At 41.0% G+C, this 27,455-nt stretch overlaps 1 protein-coding gene across 5 annotated transcripts in view; it reads right to left on the reverse strand.

Annotated features, from left to right (window-relative positions):
• TOLLIP (toll interacting protein) overlaps positions 1–27,455 on the reverse strand; it is a 77,517-nt gene that overhangs the window by 16,199 nt on the left and 33,863 nt on the right. For 2 of the 5 annotated variants that reach the window (XM_033928283.1, XM_033928286.1), the window contains exons 5-7: positions 27,333–27,423; positions 21,617–21,637; positions 1,268–4,376 (exon numbers count right to left, since the gene is read on the reverse strand). In XM_033928283.1, coding sequence (XP_033784174.1) covers positions 4,165–4,376; positions 21,617–21,637; positions 27,333–27,423 — 324 coding nt within the window. In that variant the 3' untranslated portion in view covers positions 1,268–4,164. Of the gene's footprint in view, positions 1–1,267; positions 4,377–21,616; positions 21,638–27,332; positions 27,424–27,455 lie in introns of those variants that run through there. The other 3 variants (XM_033928285.1, XM_033928287.1, XM_033928284.1) reach the window with 2 other exon arrangements.

Genomic DNA, 27,455 nt, shown 5'->3' on the forward strand with positions numbered 1-27,455 from the left:
ATGCACAACAATAAGCCAAAAACATTTTTTAAAGTTAAATTATAAGGAAAACTCCCAAAATGTGTCCCCTCTTTGGCTCCTAAAACATTTGGTAGGCATTAAGGTTTTTTAAATATTATTCTAACCCTGCTTGGCACCTACTTGAATTTGGCCCCCAAATAATTTATTTTCCTAGAGCAGACAGTGCTTGGACATTAAGAACTTGTATTACTGAATTAGCCCATATAGCATATAGAAGCCCTTTTACGAAGCTGCATGTGATGTCATCACATGGCCTAATACAAGATGTGGTATAGCAATCTGCATGTTTTGTCATCTGTTTGCTAAGCGTGTGGCAACTGTTGGAGGGGGGAGGGGGCGGGATGGAGAATGGGCATAGATACATAACCAGCTAGTGTGTTGACGTTACTACTGCACTAACTGGTTAGCCCTTCCATAACAAAGATCTTCGGTGCTTCCTAAACAGGAGGTGATAAGTGCTCCCATGGTAATCTTATTAAATAGTCACACTCTAATGCTTACACTGGTGCACAACCAGAAATAACTCTTAATAAACCCTTTTAGACAGCCAAGCTAGAAATGGACTAAATGCATGGGAAAGACCATTGCTTAGCCTAACTGAGTAAAACAGACTCTTAATAAGGTGGCTAATGCTATCCTATAAGGAATGCCAGCTCAGTGCTGTCTTCATGATCATAGGATACCTTTCAAATTAGAAAACACTTCCTGGCCAGTATTCAGCCTGTGGTGGTCAGCATTTTTTCAAGGGCGGAATTAGCCCTAAATATTCAATGCTGGGCCATGTCTGGGCACCAGCATCAAAAATCAGGGGTTAATCCATTATGTGCTAGCCACTGGGTCTTATATAGGTCCAGCCAATATTTAGCCAGGACCCACATAAAAGACACTTATGCAAGTCCTAGAAGAATATCGGCCTAGATCCACATAAAAAGTTCTGGCTTCTCCCAACCCCCACCTCTAATCCCTTCCAGAATCTAATATACCAATGTTAAGATTCCCCCTCCCTCGTACACTCCCTAATGAAAATCTAAGGCAGCCCCAGCAGCTGGTTAGTGGATAGAGCATTTAAATGGCTTTGAATATCTACCCCTTAGTTGACAAGTACTTGACTTTGCATCTTTAGAAATCAACATCTCTTGAAGGAATCAAATGTCTAGAATAACAAATGGAGGACCAAACCTAGACTTTCCATGGACATCCCAAACAGCTATCTTGACAGGTAAGAGAAAACACAATACAAGAATAATTCTTTTGCTTTCATCATCTATATTTATCTTTTAGCAGCCAGATAGACACGATGAGACAAAAAGTAGCACTATCTGACAGTGGAATAACTAGATATAGTTGTACCCAGGACTCCACTCGCTTGAAAAGTCCAACCCTCTACCCCCAACCTTCTCCTCTCTTCACACCACCTCTGGCTCTTTTTCTTGTAGCTCTGCATCTCCTATCAGCTTGCTATTCTTTAACAGAACTCTGTCACTTTCTAGGCTGTGCCTGGGGCAGTTGCCTACCCTGGTTATGCCACTGTTTATTGCTGTGAAAAAAATTTCCATTTAAGTATGCTACGGCAGGGAGTTAAAAGAACAATTGACTATTTATGAACTAACATACAGGGGAAACAGACCGACATCTAGAAGCAATTTCCTGTGCAAGGAGTTATTTTGTAAAGACAGAATACTTATTTGCACCAGTAGACGCTGTAAGGTTAAATTATGAACACAGAATGCAAATCATGCAAGAAAAATCATCTTAAAAGAGTTGAATAGCAAAGGTTGGACACTGCTCTATAAAATAATGAAAAAAATTGACAAAACCAGAAAAAAAACCTAGCAGCCAAAAGTAATAATAAATAGCCATACCTATGTAGTTACCATGATCCCAAGTTATCTATTATTAAAATACGAGTTCAAAAAAACCCACAAAAATAATCTTTGGTCATAGGTTTCAATGACAAATGGCCAAAAGACCACTAAGACCAAGCTATAGAGGTCTGATCTCCAAAAAATCCACATTTTTATAACTAAAACCTTAGCAGTGGAGACTGTAATTTTTTCCCCTATAATGATAGATATATAAACATAATTTTATGATACACAATCCAATTTTAAAACCTAATAATTAATTTTTCCAAATAATTTATTTACATTTTTTGATCAAGCTTTAAACAGTTTCTATTTTCGTGTTTCTCAGAAAACAGGTCAGGAGTCCTTAACTCTGATTTGTCAATAAGCCAATGATTTCATAATGCTAAAAGCTTCTTTCACGCCACTCCAATCAATTCTGGAATTGTCGGTAGTATTACATTAGCTGAGGAACACCATGACTCCAACCATGCTACCTGCTGGGATAGGCTGTGAAGAAAATACAAAATAAACAAGACTGGCCCCAAGTCCTATTCAATAAGGACAACTGGAAGCATGGAGCCTAAGGAAACCAAGTTTGTTTTCAAATTACTGTAGTGTTGGATTGCCTTCACAGCTTGGGTAGTAACTATTGGCTTGTTCTTCTTCTTGCCTTACCAATGTGCCTCAAATCATCAAGAAAACAAACAGGAGAAACCATCCTCACACCAGTGAAGAGCAAGAAACTACAACGAAGGTGACCAATTGGTGCTCAATCCCTTTCATTGTAATAAATTCGACACGATTGTGTTTTGGTCCAAGAAGGGCCTGCCTCAGGAGTCATTCTTAAATTGTGATAGATAAGATGTACAAATTCATATACAGTGGTACCTTAGTTTGCGAGCATAATTTGTTCCAGAAGCATGCTCGTAATCCAAAGTCCTCGTACATCAAAGCAAAGTTTCCCATAGGCCATAATGGCAACTCGGATGATTCATTCCACTGACTTAATAGGTACATCTCTCTGACCCGAGCCAACCCTCGACCCATATCTCTTCTTGTCTTCTCCCACTACTGTCCTCCAACTTTGACACCCCACCCCGGGAACCAGCTTTGCTGCTTCCCCGAGGCCACCGGCGCTGCTCCCTCCCCCCACTGACCGGTCCTGTGCTTACCCGTGCGCCGATGTTGAAAGTGCATGCCACTGGTTCTCTGCTGGGCTGCTGCGGGGCCTTGAGCATCTGTGCATGCTCAAGGCCTTCTGGCTCTCACCCTCTCTGAGATTCTCATGAAGCATGCCCTTCTTGGGCCGAAACACAATCGTGTCAAGTTTATTACAATAAAAGGGATTGAGCACCAATTGATCATCTTCATTGTTATTTCATGCTCAAATCATCAAGGAACACAATCTAAGGACATGGGCCCAAACCAATGACATAGGGCTTCTTTTACAAAGTTGCGATAGAAGTTTCTAACCACGGGCCAGCGAGGTAAATGCTCAGACACTCATAAGAATTCTCCGAGCGTCGAAGCATTTACCTCACCGGCCCATGGAAGAAACCTCAATTGCAGCTTTGTAAAAGCCAGCAATAGTTATTCTGTAATGTTCTAGATATCTTGCAAGAGCAGGCAGTTTATTATAATGCAGGCATTACCCCCCCCCCCCCTCCTTTTTACAAAACCGTGAAAGTGGTTTTTAGCGTCGGCCGGCGCGCTGAATGCTCTGCTCTGTTCCTGATGCTCATAGCAACTCTATGAGTGTTGGGAGTAGCACAGAGCTTTCAGTGCCCAGCCAGCGCTAAAAATTGCTTTCTCGGTTTTGTAAAAAGGATTTATTAAGCACTTCTAAGATTTTGGAATATCTATATTTATATATTTATAAAATAAAGTTCCAACTTGCAATCAAAATAGACAATAGTAATATCCATCCCATAACATTTGAAATCTAACAAGATCCAACAACAAAGCAATGAAAGAAAGTGCTGCAAAAGGGGAAGCAACAGTACAAATTCCTGACAAAGATCTATATAGCCAATATTAACATGCATGTCCAGTATTAAATGAAATAGAACAATTAAAAAAAAAACAAAAAACCAACAACCCTACACATTTAATGTACTAAATGCTTCCGAGGAAATGAGGGCTCAATATCTATCTTAGGCAGGATGGTTTTTCACTGAAACCCATATAAAATTCTGTCTTTAGCTAAATCCCCAGCTCGGCAAGTCAAAATAAGAGTGGCAAGGACAGAAGCACAGGGGGGTGGATGAGAAAAGGGAGGGCGGTCTGGACGGCTGGTCTATGACTCTTCCACCATCTGAAGTAAGGAATTGATTGCTGCATCCTTGTTTCCTCTCTGGGCTTCCAGCACTGAACGAATTACTTCCCTGTCCATAGTAGGGAACATGTCCTGGATTGCTTTCAAGTCCTCTTCATTCAATAGATGTTGAGGGTTGACAGCAGGTGGGACTGCCATTGGTACCATACCAGGATTGTAGGCTGCAGGTATTCCTTCAAAGAGAAAAGAATACAATTTTTTTTTTTTTTTTTTTTTAAGGAAAATATTCATTCTGGGTGAGCAAAATATCAAGACTCCAATACTGTTTAACAAATTATCAAAACCAGGGATTACAAAACCCTGGTTTACTTTCCTGTAAGGCTAACAGTCACAAGTCGGCATGAAAGAAATAAGAGCCTACATCTAACTCACTTGGTTTCCGTTTGTTTTATTAATACATACATGCATTTCTTAAAGACACCTGCAATGATAAGTCAGTAAACTAAACTAAACCTTAGGCTTATATACCAAATCTTCTCTATAACAATAGAGCTCGACAAGGTTTACAAAAATTAGAAAAGAGAACAAGTACAATATGAATTTGGAATGGTTTGGAGAGGAGCGGAACTTACAACTTTGAAAATATCCAAGTTTTCAGGTGGTTTCAAAATAGTTGGAAAGAGATCATGCAGTTGAACAGAAAAATTATTCCACAACTCAGTAATTTTGAAAAGTAGAGATTTCCCTAGTTTGCCAATGTAGGTAAGGCAGAATCGAATCAAAATATTTTTTCCTGAATCGGGCAGCACTAGCTAAGGGTGCAATGAATCCTTGAGCATCCTCAGTATTGAGCAAACTTCTCACTTTATTCAGTAAAGAATAATTTGTGTTAAGTTTAGCACCACCATAAGTTGGCCCTGATGCAAAAAAGATTTTTAGAAACATGAAGGGAGAGCTTTCCTATATCTGGGCTCCATCAGCAACATTCTCCATTGTTATCCTATTAAACATAAGAACATAAGCAATGCCTCTGCTGTGTCAGATCCGAGGTCCTTCATGCCCAGTAGTCCACTCACGGGGCAGCCCAACAGGTCCAGGACCTGTGCAGTAATCCTCTATTAATACCCTTCTCCAGCAGGAAATTGTCCACCTTTCTTAAACCCCAGTACCGTACTCTGCCCTATTACGTCCTCTGGAAGCGCATTCCAGGTGTCCACCACACGTTGGGTAAAGAAGAACTTCCTAGCATTCGTTTTGAATCTGTCCCCTTTCAACTTTTCCGAATGCCCTCTTGTTCTTTTATTTTTTGAAAGTTTGAAGAATCTGTCCCTCTCTACTCTCTCTATGCCCTTCATGATCTTGTAAGTCTCTATCATATTCCCTCTAAGTCTCCTCTTCTCCAGGGAAAAGAGATCCAGTTTCTCCTCAGAGAAGCTTGTTTTAACAAAACAGTAAACCAGAATTATAGAAAATATAAAAGATGACCCCTTGGATAAGAAGGTAAGCATATGTCTATTTCAAGCTTATTCAATAAAGGAAAACAGGCACACATTTCTCTTTATAGAATAGTAGTGCATTTGGCAGAAAACATGTTTATATTCATGGCACAATTAGTTACACCAGGTATAAATGCCCACAGCTAAATGTTAGCCAGAACATGTGTAAATTATAGCATGCTATAATTTTTGTGCGTATTTGTTACGCTACCCAATCTTTGCCCATGCAAACCCCCCCCCTGACAATTGCAAAATACCTTTGATCCCAAAATACAAATACTGTGCACAAATCACATGAGGGTTGTGAGCAACAAGTGGATAAAAGCAGGAGGCATGTCAACAGTTAAAGGAAGACATTAAGCTGTGAATGAGGCAATGGCATTGGGCAATTAAGTATATGAGCAATGAATGAATGAATGAATGAATGAATGAATGAATGAATGAATGCTGAGTGGAGCAAAGAGTGCAAGCACAGGCAGTACAGTACAAGGCAAAGTTTGCTTTTCCAGTAATTTATTGTTCGGTCAAGTGCCTTAGATTTGAATTCTTCCATTTAAAATCAATAACTGTACACTAGTAAAGACAAAGCAAGGCTGGCAAAATAATTTATTTTGAATGAAATCCCAAAATTATGTTTTTTGGTGTGTGTTTTTTTTAACTAGAAGAAGTACAAACGGCCTCTGGAATGAAGAAAAGATGGAACAACAATGACACTAGAATTCATTTGGGAGGTAAGTGAATTCTGGGTATTGTCCTCAAAGAACACGCTATAAGCAACTTTACTTTCTCTGATGACGAACCATATATATTCAGTCCTTTCAGATAGGAAGACAAACAAGAAGGATGGTATGTTTTTGTCAACAACAAACATTTTTTTTAACAAAGGCAGCCTGTAAGTAATAACTATGAGCCTAGAGAGTTTCTAAATCTAAAGGAGATTCCAGAAGACAAAACGCCAAATCTACTGCTGCATCAGGAATCCCTTTTCAAACACTGAAATGACATGAATGTATAGACAGAACGCCATGTCACCACCATGCATATCTTTTCCACAGAGACTGATCTCAGATGGGCTACTGACATCCCATGGCTCTGCTGTTATGAGTCTTGGCATGCTCTTTCAGGATCAAGTCAGCCACCAGAGCAGCAAAACTGGACAGACAACTCAAAGTACATTAAACCTTTATCACAGAACCCAACCAAACTTCACCCAAAACACCATCTACACAGCAAATCAAAAACATTCAAACCACTCATTAGACATTTATTAGTATCTTGACAATTCTCTTGTAATCCACCAAATGTATTTCATAACATCATGATAATTCTTGTGGAATCCACCTTGAACCGTAAGGTAACGGTGGAATAGAAATCACTAATGTAATGTAATGTAAGTGGAAAGGATGTAATTTGCTCTTTAATTAGATAATTGTATACTGGGGTCAAAAGAAACAAGAAGATGAGCTTTAGTTTAAATAGAAGGCTAAGGCTCTTTTGCAATCTAAATTGTGCAAAGACTGGTCTATGTACAGCAAAGACGGATCAGGAGCAAGCATGCGTATCTTATACCATATCCACATCATCTGAGTGCAGGTCTTGCCTATCTCCGGGGGAGGGGAAGGCATCTTAAAGGGGAACTTAACAAGTAAAATACATTGTCTTAATAATGAACGTGACTATTGGGCAGACTGGATGGACGGGGGAAAACTTTGTCTCCATGTCATTCTCTAAAAGCTTGAGACTAGATGGAACAGCATTTATAAAATGCTAGTACCAATATCTTAGACAACCGGCAACTGAATTCAATGACCAAAAAAAGCCGCAGAAGCTGCTTTTAGATTTAAATGAAGGACAGTTAAATGACATAATTTATAAGAATTGCCATACTGGGAAAGACCAAAGGTCCATCAAAGCCCAGTGGCCAACCCAAATCACAAGTACCTAGCTAGATCCCAAGTAATAAAACAGATCCTAGGAATAAGCAGTGGATTTCCCCAAGCCATCTCTTTTAAGAAATTATCCAAACCTTTTTTAAACCTTGCTCTAGAGTACTGGTTCTCAACCTAGTCCTCGGGAAACACCTAGCCAGTCAAGTTTTCAAGATAGCCACAATGAATATACAGTATATGAGTTAGGTTTGTATACAATTGAGATAATGCATGCAAATCTCTTTCATGCATATTCATTTCAGATATCCTGAAAATCTTACTGGCTGGTTGTGTCCTGTGGACTGGGCTAAGAATCCCTTCTAAGAAAGCACTCAAGATTTGTTTATATTTCTCCGACCCAGGCTCCACTGAATAATGTCACTTATGTGAAAGGACAGAATATCCTCCGTATCCTTGGAGTATATATTGTGCTTTTTTGGGAAGGAATTTGTAATTTTTATTTAAGATCTAGCATAGTACCAGAAGACTGGATAGTGGCCAACGTGATGCCAATTTTTAAAAAGGGCTCCAAAGGTGATCCGGGAAATTATAGACCGGTGAGTCCAATGTCAGTGCCGGGAAAATTGATAGAGACTATTATAAAGGACAAAATGACAAAACATAGAACTTTTCTGACACCTCCTGCTTAAAACCCAAAAAGTCAGAAGGATCGTGAGCATGAATTAATGAGAGAAGGCCAACATGGATTTAGTCAAGGGAAATCTTGCCTCACCAATCTACTGAATTTCTTTGAAGGGGTGAATGAGCATGTGGATAAAGGTGAGCCAGTTGATATTGTGTATCTGGATTTTTAAAAGTCATTTGACAAAGTACCTCAAGAAAGACTTCTGAGGAAAATTAGAAAGCCAAGGGGTAGGATGTAATGTCCTACTATAGATTAAGAACTGGTTGAAAGATAGAAAATAGAGAATATGTTTTAATGGTTCTTAATCCATAATAGGACATTATCACCTATCCTATGACTTTCTAATTTCCTCAGAAGTCTTTCACGAGGTATTTTGTCAAATGCCTTTTGAGAATCCATATATACAATATCAACTGGCTCACCTTTATCCACATGTTCGTTCACCCACTCAAAGAAATGCAGTAGATTGGTGAGGCAAGATTTCCCTTCACTAAATCCATGTTGGCTTTCTCTCATTAATTCATGCTTAGCAGAAAGAAAAAGTTATAGAATAATTTAAGTGGCATTTACTCAAGTACAGTATAGCTGATTTATAAATATGCAGGCTGAGCCTTGCACCTGAATGCCATGTTCACGCATTGATTCACACAAGTTCTTAGATGGCAGATGATTGATGTGTGAGCTCATGTTATTCGGAACTATGGTCAGACACACAAGGGAGTTATTTCCAGAGTCCAATTTAATGCATAGTCATCAGCACCAGATTACATGCATCAAAACAGATTTCAGACATCAGCACCAGTATTCATAACAACACAAAAGAAAAGGCATCCACATCCATTCCTCTGTGTGAGCAGGGAATGGATTGATGGGAAAGAAATTGGTCACGGTAAGTATGACAGTGTGAATAACCGTACACAATTTCTACAATTTTCTGAAGCATGGTAAAACCAAAATGTACAAATCTTTTGACCATTTTTGTTGGCACTTGACTGAACATCTGTACATATAAATGATGAGTGAGCTGAGGATGTCACAATACCTACATGCCTAGGAGAACTGGGAAGAGCATGATTGTGAAAATGGTGGCTATGGGGCCATCTGGTAAAGAGCCATTCATGCCAGGATTCACAAAACTAGAAACCTGTTAAACCTATAAGCCAGTTAATTAGAGCAATTAGAACAGGAACATTCTAGTATGTCCAACTCAGAGCAGGAAATGTTAGGAGATAAAGTTCACCAGCCACTCTGACATCACTTATAAGAAATTTGCCAATATCTATCATTGCCCAAAGGCTTTTCAGAAAGTATCATATTTTTCGCTCCATAAGACACACTTTTTTCCCCAAAAAAAGTGGGTCAAAAAGTGGGTGCGTCTTATGAAGCGAATTTTTTTTTTTTTTTTTTTTAAACACCTCCGCCCGCCTGGTACCTTTTTTAAAATGCTCTCTCGCGCAGATGCGCCAATTCCTGCTCCTCTGAAGAACTTCAGGAGCACATTGAAGATGCAGAGACCCAAGGAGATGGTGAGTAGCACTTGATGAAAGGGATAAAGCACCATTGCAGCAGCCTGTAGAGCTGCGAATACTCACTCGGGTCCTGCTGTACAGAACCGCCCGGGGGGGACAAGCGTGGGTTTTGCGTCGCCATTTTTCATAAGAGCAAAACAGAATTCTAGAGAGCGCTTATGCCTCTCTCTCAATGGGTATATTTCGCTGGCACGTGCTCCTAGCTGGAAACATCGCCACACACCGCACAAGCATCTACTCTTGCCCACAACTGCCGAGTCCTCGGACTTCTCCTTTACGGCGACTGCCCAGTTATAACACAGTGGGGGATTGGGTGGAGCGCCTGGTAATTGCGACTCTCTGGCTGCCGCGTCTTCAAGCAGGCCTACTTCCTGCCGATGCCACCGGACTCAGTTTCAGCCACCCCATGGCAACGAGCAACACCGGCAAGCTACACAGTGTCCACTTTGAAAAACTATCAGGACAGCCATAACAACAGTTTTTGGGGGAGTTTTTTTATGCCGGCACGATCACGGCACAGACCCCACAGTGTCCAACCCTTCAAAGCAGCATCCCGGACCTACAATAATTAAAATTTATTTTTTTAAATTAAATCTTGGTTACAATTAGATTTCTTGGAAAATTTTGTAGTATATCAAATAAATTAAACTTGAACTTATCAGCAGGCCTGCAATAAGCCAGAGATCTTCTCTTCTGCCCTCATGCTTGGTGGAGATTGGAGGGGGAGAGAAGGGGAAATTTCATGACTTCTCTACTTCCAGTCAAAGGCTTGAGATCAGGGTAGGGAGGGAAGGAAGAAGATTATCTCGTTCAAAAACAGTTCACCAATTTGTCTCTTGCCCAGCCTGGTGGAGAAGTATAGCTGAGGCCGGATCACTAAGGTGCAGGGAGCAGGCCGGGCCCCTATTTGGGCAGCACTGCAGCTTCGGCCTTGGGCTGTTTATGGAAACCTAAGCAACAGCCGCTTCCTTCCGCAAGGGCCCAGGGCTATCAGGCTTAGGGTTTGGGGTCTTTGCATGAACAGGTAACATGGAGCATAATGACGGCTATTACTGAGTACTATATATATTTTCGTGTATCGAATGGAGTAAGCTTTCCATCAAATATCCGTCAGCAGAATAATTTATGGAGTTTAAAAAAACTATTGAAGAAGCATTATTTTTTTGTCACATGAAGTATTGTATTTGAATTTGGTCGCTCTATTTTCCTTTTACTGTTTGTCACAGAGAGAGGGGGGGGCAGGGGGCAGAGCCTGGCAGGGAGGAGGGACAGGTGCAGAGCCTAGCAAGGAGTGGGGGGGGGGGGCTGGGTGCACAGCCTGGTATATATTAGTACACAATTTTGTTAAGAATGGTTTTTTTCTTGTTTCCCCACTCTAAATCTAGGGTGCGTCTTATGGAGCAAAAAATACAGTAGTTGGCTGGGGAAAATATATCTGCTACAGATATTTCAAGCTGCTATCTGAACAATTAGAGGAGAATGTCAAAAATCATTGACAAACTACTACTTGGTAAGTAGGAACTTAACACATTCACACAATGAACTCCACACAGTGAAGTGTGTCTCATACTAGGCTGGCAGCAGCTGTGTAATTAGAAAAGATGATATCTGAAGTATTGTGTATATAACTGGCGTGTGCTCATGGGAATATGTGGTGTAAAAGTATATGAGGAAGGTGCTGGGGTGAGTTGTGCAGATATTTGGGGAACTGAGGGGTATGTGATGGAAGAGAGTGTATATATAGGGAAGGGCAAATATGTTTCCTGGGTTGGCCCAATGGTATCAAGAGTATCCAACACCCCTGGGAAACGGTCAGCTGGACACCCCCCCCCCCACCCCAGCTATTAGAGACTAAGGCCAGCCAGCATCTCCTTCTTCCTTCCATTGTTCACCCTCTGGCCCTGCCAGCAGCCCTTTCTTTCTTTACCCCATACCCCTTCTTCATCCTCAGTTCCCTCTCTTCTCCTATTCCAACACCAGCAGCCCCCTATAAATTTGTTCCCACTCCCAGCCCCTCACTCTTTGCATCAAGATTTACAAAGACATGGTGACACTCAAAGTTACAGAGTAATACTTTTAAAACCAATAGGCTGAAATATTTTTTCACTTAGCGAATAGTTAAGCTCTGGAATGCATTCATAGTCTGCTGTTGCGACAGATAGGGGGGAATCCACTGCTTGCCCTGGATCGGTGGCACGGAATACTGCTACTATCTGGGTTTTTGCCAGGTACTTGTGACTTGGATTAGCCTCTGTGAAGATGGGTTACTGGGCTAGATGGACCATTGGTCTGATCCAATAAGGTTATTCTTATGTTTTCTCTTTCCATTCTATCCACAGAGTAACTGCTTGGGACTGACACCTCTATGATTAATGTTCAGGCATTTTTTTCTCTTTTACCACTAAGTCTGCTTTTCTGGTATCCAGCTTTTTATCTGGTGGGATGGGGATGCTCCAGGGGATCATAACTTCTTCATTTTCCACAATTAGGGTCATGATCCTCTGCTGTGAAGCTTCTGATAAGATAACTTTCTGGAGAATCAGTTTGAGCCACAAGGTTCAAGGTTATATTTATTTGATAGGTCATTTTTTGTCACTGTTGGGCAGCAGTGTGGAAATGTCATCAGATGAGGAACTGATCGGCAGCTCAACTGTCTCCAGAGAAGTTGGCATATTCATTAGAATAAGAGAATCAGCTTTCAATGTCCACAACACTTGCAACAGGGGCAAATATTACAGTAACAGCAAGTCAGATATTATATCTATCTTTTAGAAAGCACCATTGGAATAAAAAAGAATACTGCAAAGCAGCTTTTAGCAGTGTGCCCAAGTGAATTCTAAGTCATACTATTCATGCTGCCATTAAAAGTGCCACATTCCTACCAAAATGCCCACTTCATTTGAGCCTTTTAATCTGCCACACTTCTTTTCTTCTCTCAATATCCTTTTTTCTGCCAGTTTTCAGAAATTATTTTGGGCTCTGTTCTCGTTTATCTGATATAGAAGTTGATGTTGGTATAGTCATGCCTTCTAAGTTTTGGGATTTGAATCTTTCTTATTGAGGATTTTACTTTATTTAGTATATCTATATATGATGTTAACTCGATCTTTAAAAGTAATAAAAAATTGAATAAAAAGTTATCAACTTTTATAAAAGCACAGACCATAAAAAGTGGCAGACACAGACGATTATGTTGAGGCAGAGCAGTCAGGACAAACAGGAGATCAGATATCCGAAAATCATTAGTCCTCTCTAAAAGTGGAGCAAGACTCTCTTGACGTCCAACTTGCGTAAGATCTGATCCTTGTGCTCTGAACCTGTAGAATGGAACGCAAGCAAATGAACCTCCTGGTTAACATGGAAAGCAGAAACTACCATCAGTAGAAAGAGAGGCACAGTATGGAGAACAACTCTGGCGTCTGTAATACAGAGAAAAGGTCTCTGCACGAAAAAGCCGGAAGCTCCGAAATATGCCATGCCGAGACAAAGGCCACAAGAAAGACAGTCTGAGCGTCAGATCCAGAAGAAAGCATCTGTCAGTGGCTCGAATGGGGCTTCCACAAGGCCCTGTAGAACAATGGTAAGAGTTTACAAAGGAAAAGGATGACACAAGGGAGTCCGTAAATGAAGCGCCATTCTCAGAAACTTCGTCACATGTGCAGGAAGCACAAAAAGCCTGCTACCAGAACTTCAAGGGAGGTTACCACAAAACCCTTATCTAAGCCTGCCTGAAAGAAAGCCAGGACCACCGAAATGGGAGCCCACTCAGGCTTTGTCCATCGTTTTATTGCTGGAGTTCTGAAAGAGAATAAAATAAAATAAAATTGGAATCTCCTCTTTCCAAGTCAGTGTTCGATCATGGACCGTTCTAATGTGCTGTCCTCTTTTTTCCATTCCATTCCCAGCTTTTTGGTCTGGATACAGAACAATAGGATTCTCAGGATGCTCGTTCCAGCTCTCTCAAGCTATATCCAAGCTTTCTCCACTGGCTCTTGCTTTTCAGCAGTTTTGAGCAACCTAAGGTGGATTCTGCCATGACACAGGATACTCGGCATAGGGACCTGCCTAATGATGGAGGTGTAGTGTTTAAGGGATGATCATGACTGCTATGTTTAACGGTCAAAATCTTGGAGGGGGGCACAACAGGTCTAAAATAAGCTGAAGGGTGGCTAAAGTCTTTGCACCGGCCCTAGGTCAAAGGTTTCAACTTTAAACACTCAGGCTCTGATTTCTTTAATGTTCGCTTAAATTTAGGTGCAGATATAGGCATCGAGTCTATAAAAAAAACTTAAGAGATTCACACTTAGCATCCTAATATTTAAGCGTCCCCAATTTATGCCAGGGTTTACGATGCCTAAAGTTAGCCTAACGGCACTTGATTCACAAAGAGGTACTTAACTTGAAAACATATCCATGATCCGCCCCCCCCCCTAACCACACCCACTTTTAGCGCAGGCACTTTGGGCTAAGTGCCTACCTTTTATAGATTTGAGGGTTTCTTTGAGTCAGGCTAAAGTTACAATAGATCAATCCACTAAACACTAGTACACGGACAACAGAACAAATAGAAGACTGATGTTAAAATGGCCTTCGTTGGTTTATCAGGCATCATTTAGCAAATGCACTCTGGAACACCTTAGCAACTAGGGATTCCAGTAATTCATCTCAATCTTTAAAAAAACAAAACCCCTCAATTCCGATTCATCTCCCAGATTTCTAAGAAATTACCATTCATCATAGGCCAAGTTTGGATTGAATCCTAGCCCTGGGCTTTGGACTTTAAGGACAAAGGGTAAAATTCAGTCACAGAGTATCTCCCCTATAAGAGGGCATCTGGGTGCCCAATTCCATTCTAGAATACTACTGTAAACCCATGCCAACTCAATGGCAGATGTAAATTGCTGTACCTAAGTGTGCTGTGCCATGTGCATAACGAACAGTATTCTATAAGTTGCTACAAGGGCACGTTTGAGTCATGCTTATGCCTCTCCAAGGAGTACACTATTTTGTGCACTAACACACAAGGTGCATTTAACTTCATATGCCCAGTTCTATAGTTGCCTTTAAAACTGCTCCATAGCTTCCCCTTCCCCACCCCTCAGTTTTGATCTCCTTTTTTGTACTGCTTTCCACTTTCTTTTTGTCGCCTAAGGAAGAATGGAAAGATGCTTTCCTTACTTAAATGCTCTTGATAATATTTTTCTTTCTGTATTGCTACATTGCTGTGGATACTTGTGAATTGCTGTTTAAGAAAAATTGCATAAATAACAATTAAAAACTAATCTATTTAACCGATTTGTAACCCAAGACTCCTACCCTACCCTTCCCCCCTAGACCTCCTTTCTCCTCCCTTCCTGCTCACCTTCTCCTGACCCTTACATTGCTCCAGCCCCCCTTCTTACCTCTATTAATTGTATCTATTCTGCTGATTGTTCCACTTACTGATTGTACTTGCTGATTGTACCTTTTCTCTGATTGTACCCATTCGCTGATTGTCCAGCTCTTCTTCACTGTAAACCGCCTCGAACTTCTATGGCTTTGGCGGTATATGAGAAATAAATTATATTATTATTAAAATATAACACCTCCGTTAGACACTTACTAAGATGTAGTATAATCTCCCTTAGATCTGCTTCTAATGCTTCAATCTGCATAAAAAAAGAGGTGTTGAACCCAAATAAGTAGATCAGTGGCCCAAGAGGGTCAAGGATTATATTAAACAGAAGTAGAAAATGAGAAGAACTAAGTAACATTCCAATCCATGTAATAAGTCCCAGAAAAAGCCTCATTCAAGAACACCCTGAAATGCCTACTGGAACTGCCTTAGCAAGGCATGCTGATGCATCCAAATATGACCATTAAATCAAAAGGTAATTTTACAACTATTTTTCTGCATAAATGGACTCTCATCAAATTCTGACCGGCATAAAAAGTAATGTGTGTACTTGGTCAGCAGGCATGGACAGATGCAAAGTCTGGGTGGCGTGTGGCAGAGTTGCATGCAATTAGAAAATAAACTAATTAGAGGTGTAGCTGAAAAATCTAGGTATGGGCATGACTTGTACACCTGCTCGAGAGAACAAAACAATCAGTACCATAACCCATCTCTGAAGCCAGTGATAAACGATGTTCATAAAGGCAACCAGGAGGTATTCAGTACCAGACAGACTAAACCTAACCTGGGGAATACCCATCTGCAAAGTCCTGCACATGCACAGCATAGAATTTGAGCAACTAACAGAAAGCTCTGAACATAAATACATTAATGTGAGACGTTCAAATGATGGATGAACTTGTTCATCCTTCAGCATCAAAGTTGTCGATCAAGACCAATCTGTGAGGACTGTTTACAAATATCCAATCCTTACGAAGTTAACAAGCAGCAGAGATATTTTCAGGTGCAAATGAAAGAAATTCAGAGAATGGCCTTTTGAGCCCTGGTGGTCTAGCAGCGAAGCGGGGCGGGAACAATTTTTCTTCGTTCCTGTCCCGTGCAGAGCTATAATCAGATATGGCTGTGCAAGTTCACGGAGCAGTCGTGTGACAGGCCAGGCCAGGACAGGACATGGGAAGGATTGCTCCTTTCCTGGCTCACTGTTGGACCACCAGGGCTTAAAGCAGGCTCATAGGAGGTCTGCAATGTGTCCAGGAGGCAGGGTGGTCAACAGCTAGCCGGGACAGGATGAAGGATTGCTCCTGACCTGGCTCATTGCTGTACCACCAGGGTTTAAGGGACACATGAAGTGGGCATCAGAGGCTGCGTGCAGAGATGGGCAGGAAGGGAAGAGAAGGAAGGAGGGAGGGAGGGAGGGAAGGAGGGCAATTGAATATAAATCCCCCAGTTTATATTCAAGTGAACTTTTTCCCCCCTTTTGTTGGGTGAGGTTACCTCAGTTTATAATCAGATTAGTTTATATTCGAGTATATATGGTAAGCCAATCTCATCTCAGTAAACTAGCATTGCTGTGCCATGTTCTCATGTATGCATCACATCTGCACACCTGAACAGTGAATGACAATGTTTTGACATTCAGCAGGATAAGAAAAGGAAACTGAAAGAAGTGTCCTGATATTTATGAGGCCTGTTCAAAAAGTTCCAGGACTGATTTTATTAAAAAAAATATATTGAGCAATCTTACAACTTATTCCATTGGGTCCCCTTCAAAGTACTCCCCTTCCCTATGTCATTTCCACATCTGGATATAGTTCTTAAATACATCTTCAGGAATCGCCAAAAGTTGCTGTGTCAAATTTTGCTTTATGTCTTCGATGGTGGCGAATCACTTTCCTTTCAGCGTAGATTTAAGTTTAGGAAATGAGAAGAAGTTAGCAGGGGCCAAGTCAGGAGAGTAAGGTGGATGGGGAAGAACTGTCATTGTGTTTTTCTGCAGCTGTTCTTCTAGTCGTCAGTCATCAATCATGGAACAAACTTTGCTGCAATACAAAACATTCCAGTTAGAATGTTGTGGCATGATCCAATGGAGATGTTGCATTCCTCTGCCAATTCTCTAACAGTTAATCACCGATTACCGCACACAAGAACCCTCATTTGATCAACATGATCATCATCAGTTGACGTTGATGGTCTTCCAGTTCGCGAATCATCTTCCAATGATTCATGACCATTTTTGAAGCTTGATTACCATTCAAAACACCTTCCATGATTCATAACAAGTTCCCCATAAGCCACTTTCAACATTTCATAAGTTTCTGCAGTGGTCTTACCCAATTTTAAACAGAACTTCACACTGTAGCGCTGCACGTTGAAGTCGCACATGATGAAAAATAGCCGATCATGAAAACACACTTTCACAAAAACTGCTGTCACCCAGACGAAAACAGATATCAACAAACAGGAAAAAAGGAGGTTACTTGTGAGTTTTCAAGCTATTCAACCATCTAGCGTGTCTCGAAAGAACTTCCCATTGGCGAAAATTCACTGTCCTGGAACTTTTTGAACAGACCTCATACATCCCCCTTTTCCCCAGAAACATTTTAATACCTTGATACTTCAGTAGTAATGCTGTACATGCTTATGAAGAACACTTGGTCATAATTCCTGAACCTGGTTTCTGTTCCTTCTGCTGGCCAAAACTAGGGGTTAGAGTGGTCATATCCCTCCCACTCCCCACAAAAGGAGAAGGGGGGGGAAAACTCAGCCAATACACAATGGCAGCAACTATGGCCAGACACAAGAGAAATAATTTCATAAAGTCATTCCGTCACTTATGTAGCCTCATACACCAGTTAATGACATCATATAATATCATTACAAGGTAGATAGACATAATGGTGTGTAAATCTGCCCATGCTGGCCCCAAACTCTATCCTTGTACATGCCCATGAGCAAAATCACATATAAGTACATAGATTATGAAATACCTTAATCTATATGCATAAGTACGTAATGTATTTGCCTTTACTTACTCCTCCCAAGCAGGTATAAGTATGGCGCTGTCATTTACAGTGCATTCTCTGTCAGCGCCATGGTATTTTAAAGAGTAGTAATGTACTTATTTTCATAAAACAGTACCTAGGTAGATCAATCTATAAGTGCCTACTCACAGCATGCTGTTATATAGTTGCTCTCAAGATGTACCGAGGAAGCTATGGCCTGCGATTCTCAAACCAATCACTGGATGAAAAAAAAAAAATCCCATGTAGTCCTGAATTAAGACCAGAGGCTGGTTCTAATTGTGCTGGTAGCCCAGAAGAAACCTAGTGGGACAAATTTTTATTATTTCCAAGTTTATTTAAAATTTTCTATCCCACCCTAGGGAGAATCTTCATTATGCCAAGTAAGATTTCTTTAACCTTCTCTGTTCTAGTCACTCTGCTGTTAAACTGTATAGCATATTTGCCTTGATGATGTTGACAGATCTCTGCCAATAACTACTGTGATGGCAATTTTGGGGACCAGCCTGATAGTTCAGAGGGAACGGGATGCATGGTCATGCATAAAATCTAAGAATGATTACGAAGAGAACCTTCCAAAAAGATGAGTTAATTTGCTTGAAGGCTAAAATCAAATATGCACATCCAAACGGTCTTACTTGATTAAAATTGGCTGAAATATGAAATTAATGTTTTCAATTGAGCTTTTAAGAGAAGATAAGGCAAAGATGGCCTCATGCTACCTAGTTTATATTTCTTTATGCTTTTTTTCAATGTTGAAGTATTTCCACATGTGGGAAATAGTGATGTTATCAATAAAATACAATATGTTTCCCTTTAAAAATCATGTTCTAAAAAGTAGCACTTTATTTTTCATTTTTTCATCTTGCTGCTTTCTAATTTTAAATATGTCACAGACAAGCCTGAAAGGTTTCCAAATCACTGGGCTCATAAATTAACCTAAAAAATGTATGCCTTATTTTCAACAAAAAGTTCCGGGTGTGCGGATCGCCGGACTTGATGGACCGAAGGTCTGATCCGGAGATGGCGCTTCTTATGAAAGTTATGCTCAAAACTTTAGGCGGTTCTATTTGATCTTTTATCAATCTGGGACCCCTGATGAAGGCGTGTTAACCGAAACAAGGACCGTGTCGGGTCCTATGGTTTGTTTTTAAGGTGGTATTATTAACCACACTCAATTATTTGATACAATAAACTTAGCCTGCATCATTGTACGTATTTCTGCAGTTTTTTTCCTTGTTTTTGTTTCGTATTCTCCACTGCTGACTTAGTTGGTTCTTCCCTTTGTTTGTTCAAAACTTTAGGCCTGCCATAGGACTGAAAGTCAGTCTAAGTTCCTAACTTATTTTTCCTGTACTAAATCTGCCCGTTGCTACCCACTTTTGGTGCTTCTAAATTCAAGAGTTCAGTGAAATTTCTGATTTATCCTATGATACTGTGATTTTTGGTATGGAAATGAGAGCAAAAAGTCAGATTTCTGCGAACAACAATAAATTGTTACTTATAATGACTGGGGTTGCCATTCAGCAAATTACATATAATTGGAAGGATTGCTGGTTTGGAATCTACAGTGTTTCGACGCTGGTCCCAGGCGGGCCTTCAATATGTGTCACAGACTGTGCAACATACCGGCTCTCCTGTCTCATTTATGGACATGCAGACGAAGTTTCGCTTATTAGACACAGACTGGTTTGCATACAAGCAACTTCAACACTATTTACAGGCCTTGACTCCGACGATGCTACGGGAAGATGTATATGACAGACTGCAGGAGGCAATTTCCCTCACAGCTCAAGAGCCCGTATCACTACGATTCTATCATAAGTGGCTACAGGAACGTGCTGGTGTTTTGGACTATTCCACCTTGGCTCAGAGGTGGTCAACAGACCTCCAGTTGCCTGTCTCAGCGGACATGATCCGTAAAGGTATAAGCCTGGGAAGGGCCACTACAGTGTCATCGACGGAGAGGGAACGTAACTACAAGTTCCTATTGCGTGCGTTCTACACACCAAAGAGGGCGCATGTGATGGGGATCAGTGCGGGACACTGTTGCAGGAAATGTGCTGGTCCTATGGCATCGTTTGGACACATGTTCTGGACTTGCCCCCTGATATCGTCCTTTTGGATACAATTGGTGTCTCTGGTGGCACGACTTTGGAACTGCTCTTGGAGACTGCACCCCAGTTTCCTTTTCACCATGCAGATTCGTTTTCACCCGCCTAAACCAGGCTGCGCAGCCTTCCTTCGAAAAACTGTATTGCTGGGACGGAAATGCATCTTGTTGCAGTGGCTTTCACCACAACCTCCAACCATACCTCAATGGAGAGCACTTATGCTGCACCAAATGCTATTGGAACGACAAGATGTGGTGGATATGTCGACCAAAGCTGGACGCTTGTTTTCTCAATGTTGGTATCCTTTTAGCTTGACTTTTACTCCTTATGTTCAAAACCAAATTTGGAAAACTTAATTGGTCCACTTTTTATTACATCACTTTTATTTGATCTTTGTTACCGCTGCTGCCAGGGTGGGAGGGTGGATGGTTTGGGGGGTGGGATTGGAGTTGTGTACTGTTCTGAAAAATGTGATTTGTTGCGCACATTGTTACTTTTGTGTAATAAAAAATGATTGAAACATAATTGGAAGGATTGGAGGAGACTAAATTACAGTTTTTGGTGGAACTCTTTGTGCCCTATCTATAAAATGGAAAGATTTATTGCAGTACAAAGAGGGTATTTCAAGAAATTTCAGGATGTATGGAAACCATTAGCAAAATTTTGTAAGGATTAGTTGAAAATGTTTCCCTTTAATGTATCAATTAATTTGGGTAGGGTGAGGGATATTTTATTAATATGTTTTTTATATGATTATGGAATATATGGTAGGGAGGGCTGGGAAGGGGGAGGGATAAAAAATTTATGTACTGTACAAATGATAGAATGTTAAATGATATATTTATTGTTAATGTGATTGAATGTAATTTTGAAAATGAATAAAGAATTAAAAAAAAAAAAAGAGTTCAGTGAAATTTTAAGCAAAAATATATGTACTAGCTCTAGTATATTTTTAAAGAATCTATTTATGAGCATAAATTTCAAAATTAGGACAAATCCTCTAAATAGTGGGTCCGATGATGCCATCACAAGAGGGGGGAGGGGGCTAACACTGTATTCTCCTTGCTAACTGGATTAAACACTTAAGTATTATATAAGCTCATGAAATAAATATATTGACCGAAAGAAAGAAAGAACTGTATTTTTAATTGATTGTATGATTTTGTTGCATTTCTTTGTACAAAATACATGATAAGTAATTATGCAGGCTCCTTCTTCAAGGTTCATGTTTAATATATTGTGACATCCCAGCATAATGCCCTGCACAAAAAGAGAAAGCAGCCAGCAAAAAGCGTGCAAAGATCAGTGCTCTAGGGGTGAGGAAAAGGCGCTTGAAAACACTTACCCAGAGCAAAGTACTCCAGCCCTGAGGAGGAGGAGGAAGAAGACAGGGAAAAGACACAGCATTAATCTCCTGCACACTGGAGTAGGACCATGGATACCTCCTCCCCAGCATCACCTTGTAAGCGCTTCCAAGAGGCCATCGGCTCTAAACCCCCAGCTCAATGTTCTGAGTCAGAACCTCAAAATAACTACTATGCCCAGGACTTATTAGCAGAGGACCTGTGCCCCAATGCAGAACAGGAGGCATCACAAAAGAAAGACACTTCAAGGGCCACAGCTAATAGAGGATGTGAAGCCTGCAGATTGTCACCACACATTAAAAGGCAGACTTCCTTTTAAAAGAACTGGAGTGCAATGGGAGATAATATAACCTGATAGAATCCCCTGGGCACAGGCAACTGTGAAGAACCTGAGGAAGGGAAGTGGAGCACAGTCCTATTAATACCAAAGTACTTACCTGGCAAACGAGTTTCTGTCGCAGATCAATGAACTGTGATTTGCAGAATCAACAACTGAAGGGCTTATTTTCAAAACCCACTCAGTCCGTATTAGCTGCATTGGACTTAGAGGGTTTTGAAAACAAGCCTTCCATTTAAATATATTTCAATGAAAAAAAATGACACTGCCCACTGCAAACTGTATGTTTCCAAAGTCCCTACAGCAAACAGGGAAAGAGACCCTGTATTCTGTAAACAGTTTTCATTTGAGTTATTTTTGAAACTTTAACATCCTGCTCATCTATTCCCTAAATACCCTGCTGCAGTTATGGTTGCCACAGACTCAAAAATGACTTCTTATTACATGTGTAAAGACATTTTTGATAAAAATGAACAATGCAGACCAAACCATATGCAGAGCAGGTGAAATTATGTATCAAAGTCTCAGAATCAGGAAAATTACAAGGGGAAATCTTAAGAGAGATCCAATACCCACTTAAGCCTAGAACCAAATGAATGAGGGACAACAGAAGCTTGATGACTGCAGCTATTATATTTCCCCACATAGAGGCCGCCCCTCTGCATAGGCCACGGCCTACGTTTAAAAAACGGAAGATAAGCCGCTTATCTTCCAGTACCACCACTGCCTTTTAAAATCTCCTCCCTCCCCCCGGTACCTTTTTAGGAGCCCCCTGGATGGCGAATCTCCAGCAGTGTAGTGCAGACATGATCTCTTCGGCATCCAGCCTGCCCTCGCACCGTCCGCTGAATGGCCGACGTCAGCTCTTGTGGAACTCACGAGAACTGACGTCAGCCACTTAGTCAAGCGGTACGGGGGCAGGCCGGATGCCAAAGAGATCGTGGCTGCCCTGCACCAATGGAGATTCGCCATCCGCCGTCCAGGGGGCTCCGAAAAAGGTACCGGGGGTGGAGGGGATGATTTACAATCGCTGCATAGGTCGCCCCATATAACTAGGCCGCACCCCATACACGGATTTGTAAAACCCATGTATAGGCCGCGGCCTATATATGGGGAAATACGGTAACTAAAAATGGGTTTCTGATTCGAGACATAACGAGAAGATTTCTCTGTGGAAATGGGTAGCAAATACAAAATTTTGTAATGATTCCGTATCATTCATGTACTACAGGTCTTTTTCATGTGGTTCTAGTATCAGCATCATCCTGAATAAAACTGAAGATTTTATAGGTGCAAAGATTGTCTAGAGAGCCAACAAAGGGATGTCCATGAGCTATGGTGACCTCAGAAACTTCCTTTTACATTTGTGTAGTCTCAAAAGTTTATGTACTACCTTCTCTCTTTTGGCAATCATTATCCCACCACCTAAAATGACTCCAGAAATTTTGCTGGCCAAAGGCACACAAAAAGATGTTCTTCTACGATAACAGACTCCAACAGCAGCACATACTTGGCATATTAGATTTCTTCACCACAAATCTCTGTATAACACATGGATAAATAGGTGGGTTCTCCCTTTCTTTTAATTTTTGCATTTTCTGCACTTTGGTTTGACTGAGCAGCATGTATGATGAAAAGCGATCACACATGCTTAAGCAAGCTGGGAAAGAAAGGATTAGGGTCTTACCTCGATAATCTTCTTTCTTGTAAATATGTCTAGTAGTTCAGGGTTATACATCTGAACCACAAGTTGCTCATCTTTCCACTTCACCTTCTTCCCAGTAGGCAGCCCTCAGTTTGTACAAAAGCAGTCAAGAACCACTGTAATGGAAGATTTCACCAGAAGGAGGGCAACGGAAAGAGCTCTGAAACATTATCAAAATGATGCTACTGCCATCAACATTTTGTCACAGGGAAAAATGCTTGAGTACCTGAATAAATTCATGTAAACCGTTCTGGGCTCCCTTGGGAGAACGGTATAGAAAAATGAATAAACAAATGAACATTTCAAATCCTGAAGTGACAAATGTGGACAGCCATAAGCCTATTGCTAAGCCTAGGCTCGCACAATGAAAGAAGCAGAAACAGGCAAAAACCTATCTAGAGAGACAGCTAATAGGATGAATATGGCACAGCAAGATGCAGGACTAGCCAAGAAAACTAAACAGGGAACTCCTGTCCCAAAAGCTAGCCAGTTCCCTAGCCTGAAAGCTGCTGCTAATAGAAACTTCATCCTCAGAAACTTCATCCAATGAGATCAAAGCTCACACCTGAAGCAGATACTACGGTAATTACCCTAGCAAAGTAAGCCAGAGAGGAGCAGTTCAAACAAGGAGCACGGAGGAACAACACACAAGCCAAGCCTGGCTGGAACAATACAAAAGATAAAGGAGAGCGACCAAGATGGTAAAGGGGCTGGAACTCCTCTCGTATGAGGAAAGACTAAAAAGGTTAGGGCTCTTCAGCTTGGAAAAGAGACAGTTGAGGGGAGATAAGATTGACGTCTACAAAATCCCGAGTGGACCAGAATAGGTACAAGTGGATCGATTTTTCACTCTGTCAAAAACTACACAGACTAGGGAACACTCTATGAAGTTACAGGGAAATACTTTTAAAGCCAATAGGAGGAAAAAAATTTTCACTCAGAGAATAGTTAAGCTCTGGAATGCATTGCCAGAGGATGTGGTAAGAGCGGGTAGCGTAGCTGGTTTTAAGAAAGGTTTGGACAAGTTCCTGGAGGAAAAGCCCATAGTCTGTTATTGAGAAAGACATGGGGGAAGCCACTGCTTGCCCTGGATTGGCCATCGTTAGAACAGGCTACTGGGCTTGATGGACCATTGGTCTGACCCAGTACGGCTATTCTTATGTTCTTATGAGAAAAGCTCACAAAATCCAGGTATTTTCTAGAGTCTGAAATAGATTTTTCTGAAACAGAACAAGACCAGATGTCTGTGTGTTCTGGGACTGAATTAATGGAGAATAAAACAGAACCCAAAGCCACCACTGTCACATGCCTTCAGTAGATGCTGGGGGACCCTATCAGTTTAAATAAGCATAATACAAGAATGAAAAAAGAAGTTCACTCAACAAAATACCACAAATATAAACAGATCAAGAGAGTGACCTTATAACTTTCTAATCATCCAGAGCATTACTCAAAATACTTTCATGCTCTTACTGGGGTGGTGTATTCATCATTGGTTTGATTTCTGCAAGCAACTTGTGGGTTCAGATGCCATTGCTGTTCAAGGTACTACTAGACACAGCGCACTAGAAATGAGATTTGTGGCGAGAAAGCAACACACAATGGCAGACAATCTTCACGGCCTATTCTAGAAAGAGTTGTATCAGTTCTAACTATGAGCACTTTGAGGGTGAGAGGGGAAAGGTTAGAATTAAAGCCAGTAGATTCTGAAACTAAACTGTCCACACACTAATTCCAGTGTCAATTTAGAAAAAGTTACATAATAAAATGGCTGCAGACGTACTCAGTGAGGGATTTAAACTGATCCCAGTGCTGAATGAATTAATACAAGGGGTTAAAAGTGCTTTGTGCTGAAGTACCAAGGATTAATGTGCTTGACCCAGGCTCACCAGTAGTGTCAAGCCAATATATGGATCTAGTCTATCCATAGTTTCAAAATGTGTCTACTTAGTTGATGATCAGGTCTAATACAAGGAAGGAGACAGACATGGAAGTGCTAAAATATACTGTATAGAGTCAGTTTCACACATGTTTCAACCTTGATTCTTCTTTCACCCCTCTATGAACATTACACCACATACTGAGAATGTGTCCAACCTTTCCTTGATCTAAGTCCAGCTCCTTTCCACATTTGTTCTAGAGATTTCTGAAGCTCTATCCTTGGCACAACAAATTAAAACAAAAAAAGGTCAAGGCTCATATAAAAAAGCAATAGTATGAACCCATATTAAAATTCAACACCCCTCTTCAAAAGCAGGATTTAGAGAACTTTTCTGGTACTTTCCCTGTAGCCATAATAGCACAATGGAATCCAGATTATGCACACGGCATTATTGTATGTGATCATTTTTTTATGCAGAAAAAACACGCCTCCTAAAATCATTTTAGATAGGAATCTGCTCTCCAGACTCGCTTATAAAGCAACACTCCCACCCTGTGGTCAAATTTTGGTAATGAAGAAGTGTTTTGTCCCTGTCCCTGCCCCATTCCTACTAGCTCTGCCCTAACCGCACAAGCCTCAAACACTTATGATTTTAAAGTGTTTGAGGATTATGCAAATGACGACTGAGCTTTCAGGAATGGGGAAGGGACAGAAAAAGAACTTGCAGGGACAGGATGGGAAAATAAGTTCCCGTGGGGACAGGGAAACATTTGTCCCCATGTCATTCTCTAGCTTGAAATTCACTCACACAGTGTGCAGATGTGAAGGTGATACGGAAAACAACCTTCCAAGTAAGAAGTTTCAAAGAACAAGATGCAAGTGGTTCAAAGAGAGGCTTAATAATAACAGGAAAAAAAAAACGCATTACAATCCCAAGCAACAGATAGAGGTTTATGAAGCAAACTATCAAGGGATGAACAGATAAAGGTTTCTGATAACGCTAATTGCACTGATAGTGCTAAGATGAACTCTGACTTGATAGTCCAGTATTGATGGAAATGGGCAAGATTTTTTTAGAGAATGCAATGTACACCAAGAAAATCATGTCCACTTAAAGCAGTGAGTGGAAGGCTACCAAGATGCTTCTGTAACAGCAGATACTGCTTGCTGAGCTACATGTTCAGAGAAAGAAACCACGTAGTAAATGCTAATGAGTGGGGGCCAGGATGAAGAAGAGACTCCTCATTCTGAGTTAGTAGTTTTGGAAACGGTTGCATGGTTTCTTGGCTGAAAGTTCTAGGAGAAGTGGAAACCAAACTTGGTGTGGCCAGAGAGGAGCTATTAGAATCATGGTGCCCCTATCCTGGCAATGCTTGAGTAGAGTTTTCCCTACAAGAGAAGGAAAAGGAGGGGATATGAGTGGAGAGAACCTCTACACACTGAACAACCACCACTAGTGTCTCTTGTTGCTGCCAAGTACTCATGAGTAGAGATCAGGTGATGGTCTGGACATAAGCATCAGGCAGCGGTGTATAAGTTCCACGGCAGAGCTGATCAAGGCTTAAAGGACACGGGTTGTGAAACACTGACCTATTTCCCTCTGCGATACCAGGGCAATAGTTCTGTCACCTGATACTTACCTACTCTTCCACGATTCTGGGTTCCATACCCCAAACTCCAAGTGCTATTATTTCTCTCATTGTAACCGAGGCCTAGATGATCCTAAATGCAGGGATATCTTCAAAAGGGGGAGGAGCAAGAGATGCTACATACCAGTAACAGGCACATATCCAACACCTTGCTGGTAGATTGTAGGCATCAAGACCACAGGCTGGGGCGCCATCATCATAGATGCTGGGAGAGACTGTTGGGATTAAAGACAGATAAAGAAAATCA

This window comes from Geotrypetes seraphini, chromosome 19, assembly GCF_902459505.1.
Source record: "Geotrypetes seraphini chromosome 19, aGeoSer1.1, whole genome shotgun sequence".
NCBI classification, from domain to species: Eukaryota; Metazoa; Chordata; class Amphibia; order Gymnophiona; family Dermophiidae; genus Geotrypetes; species Geotrypetes seraphini.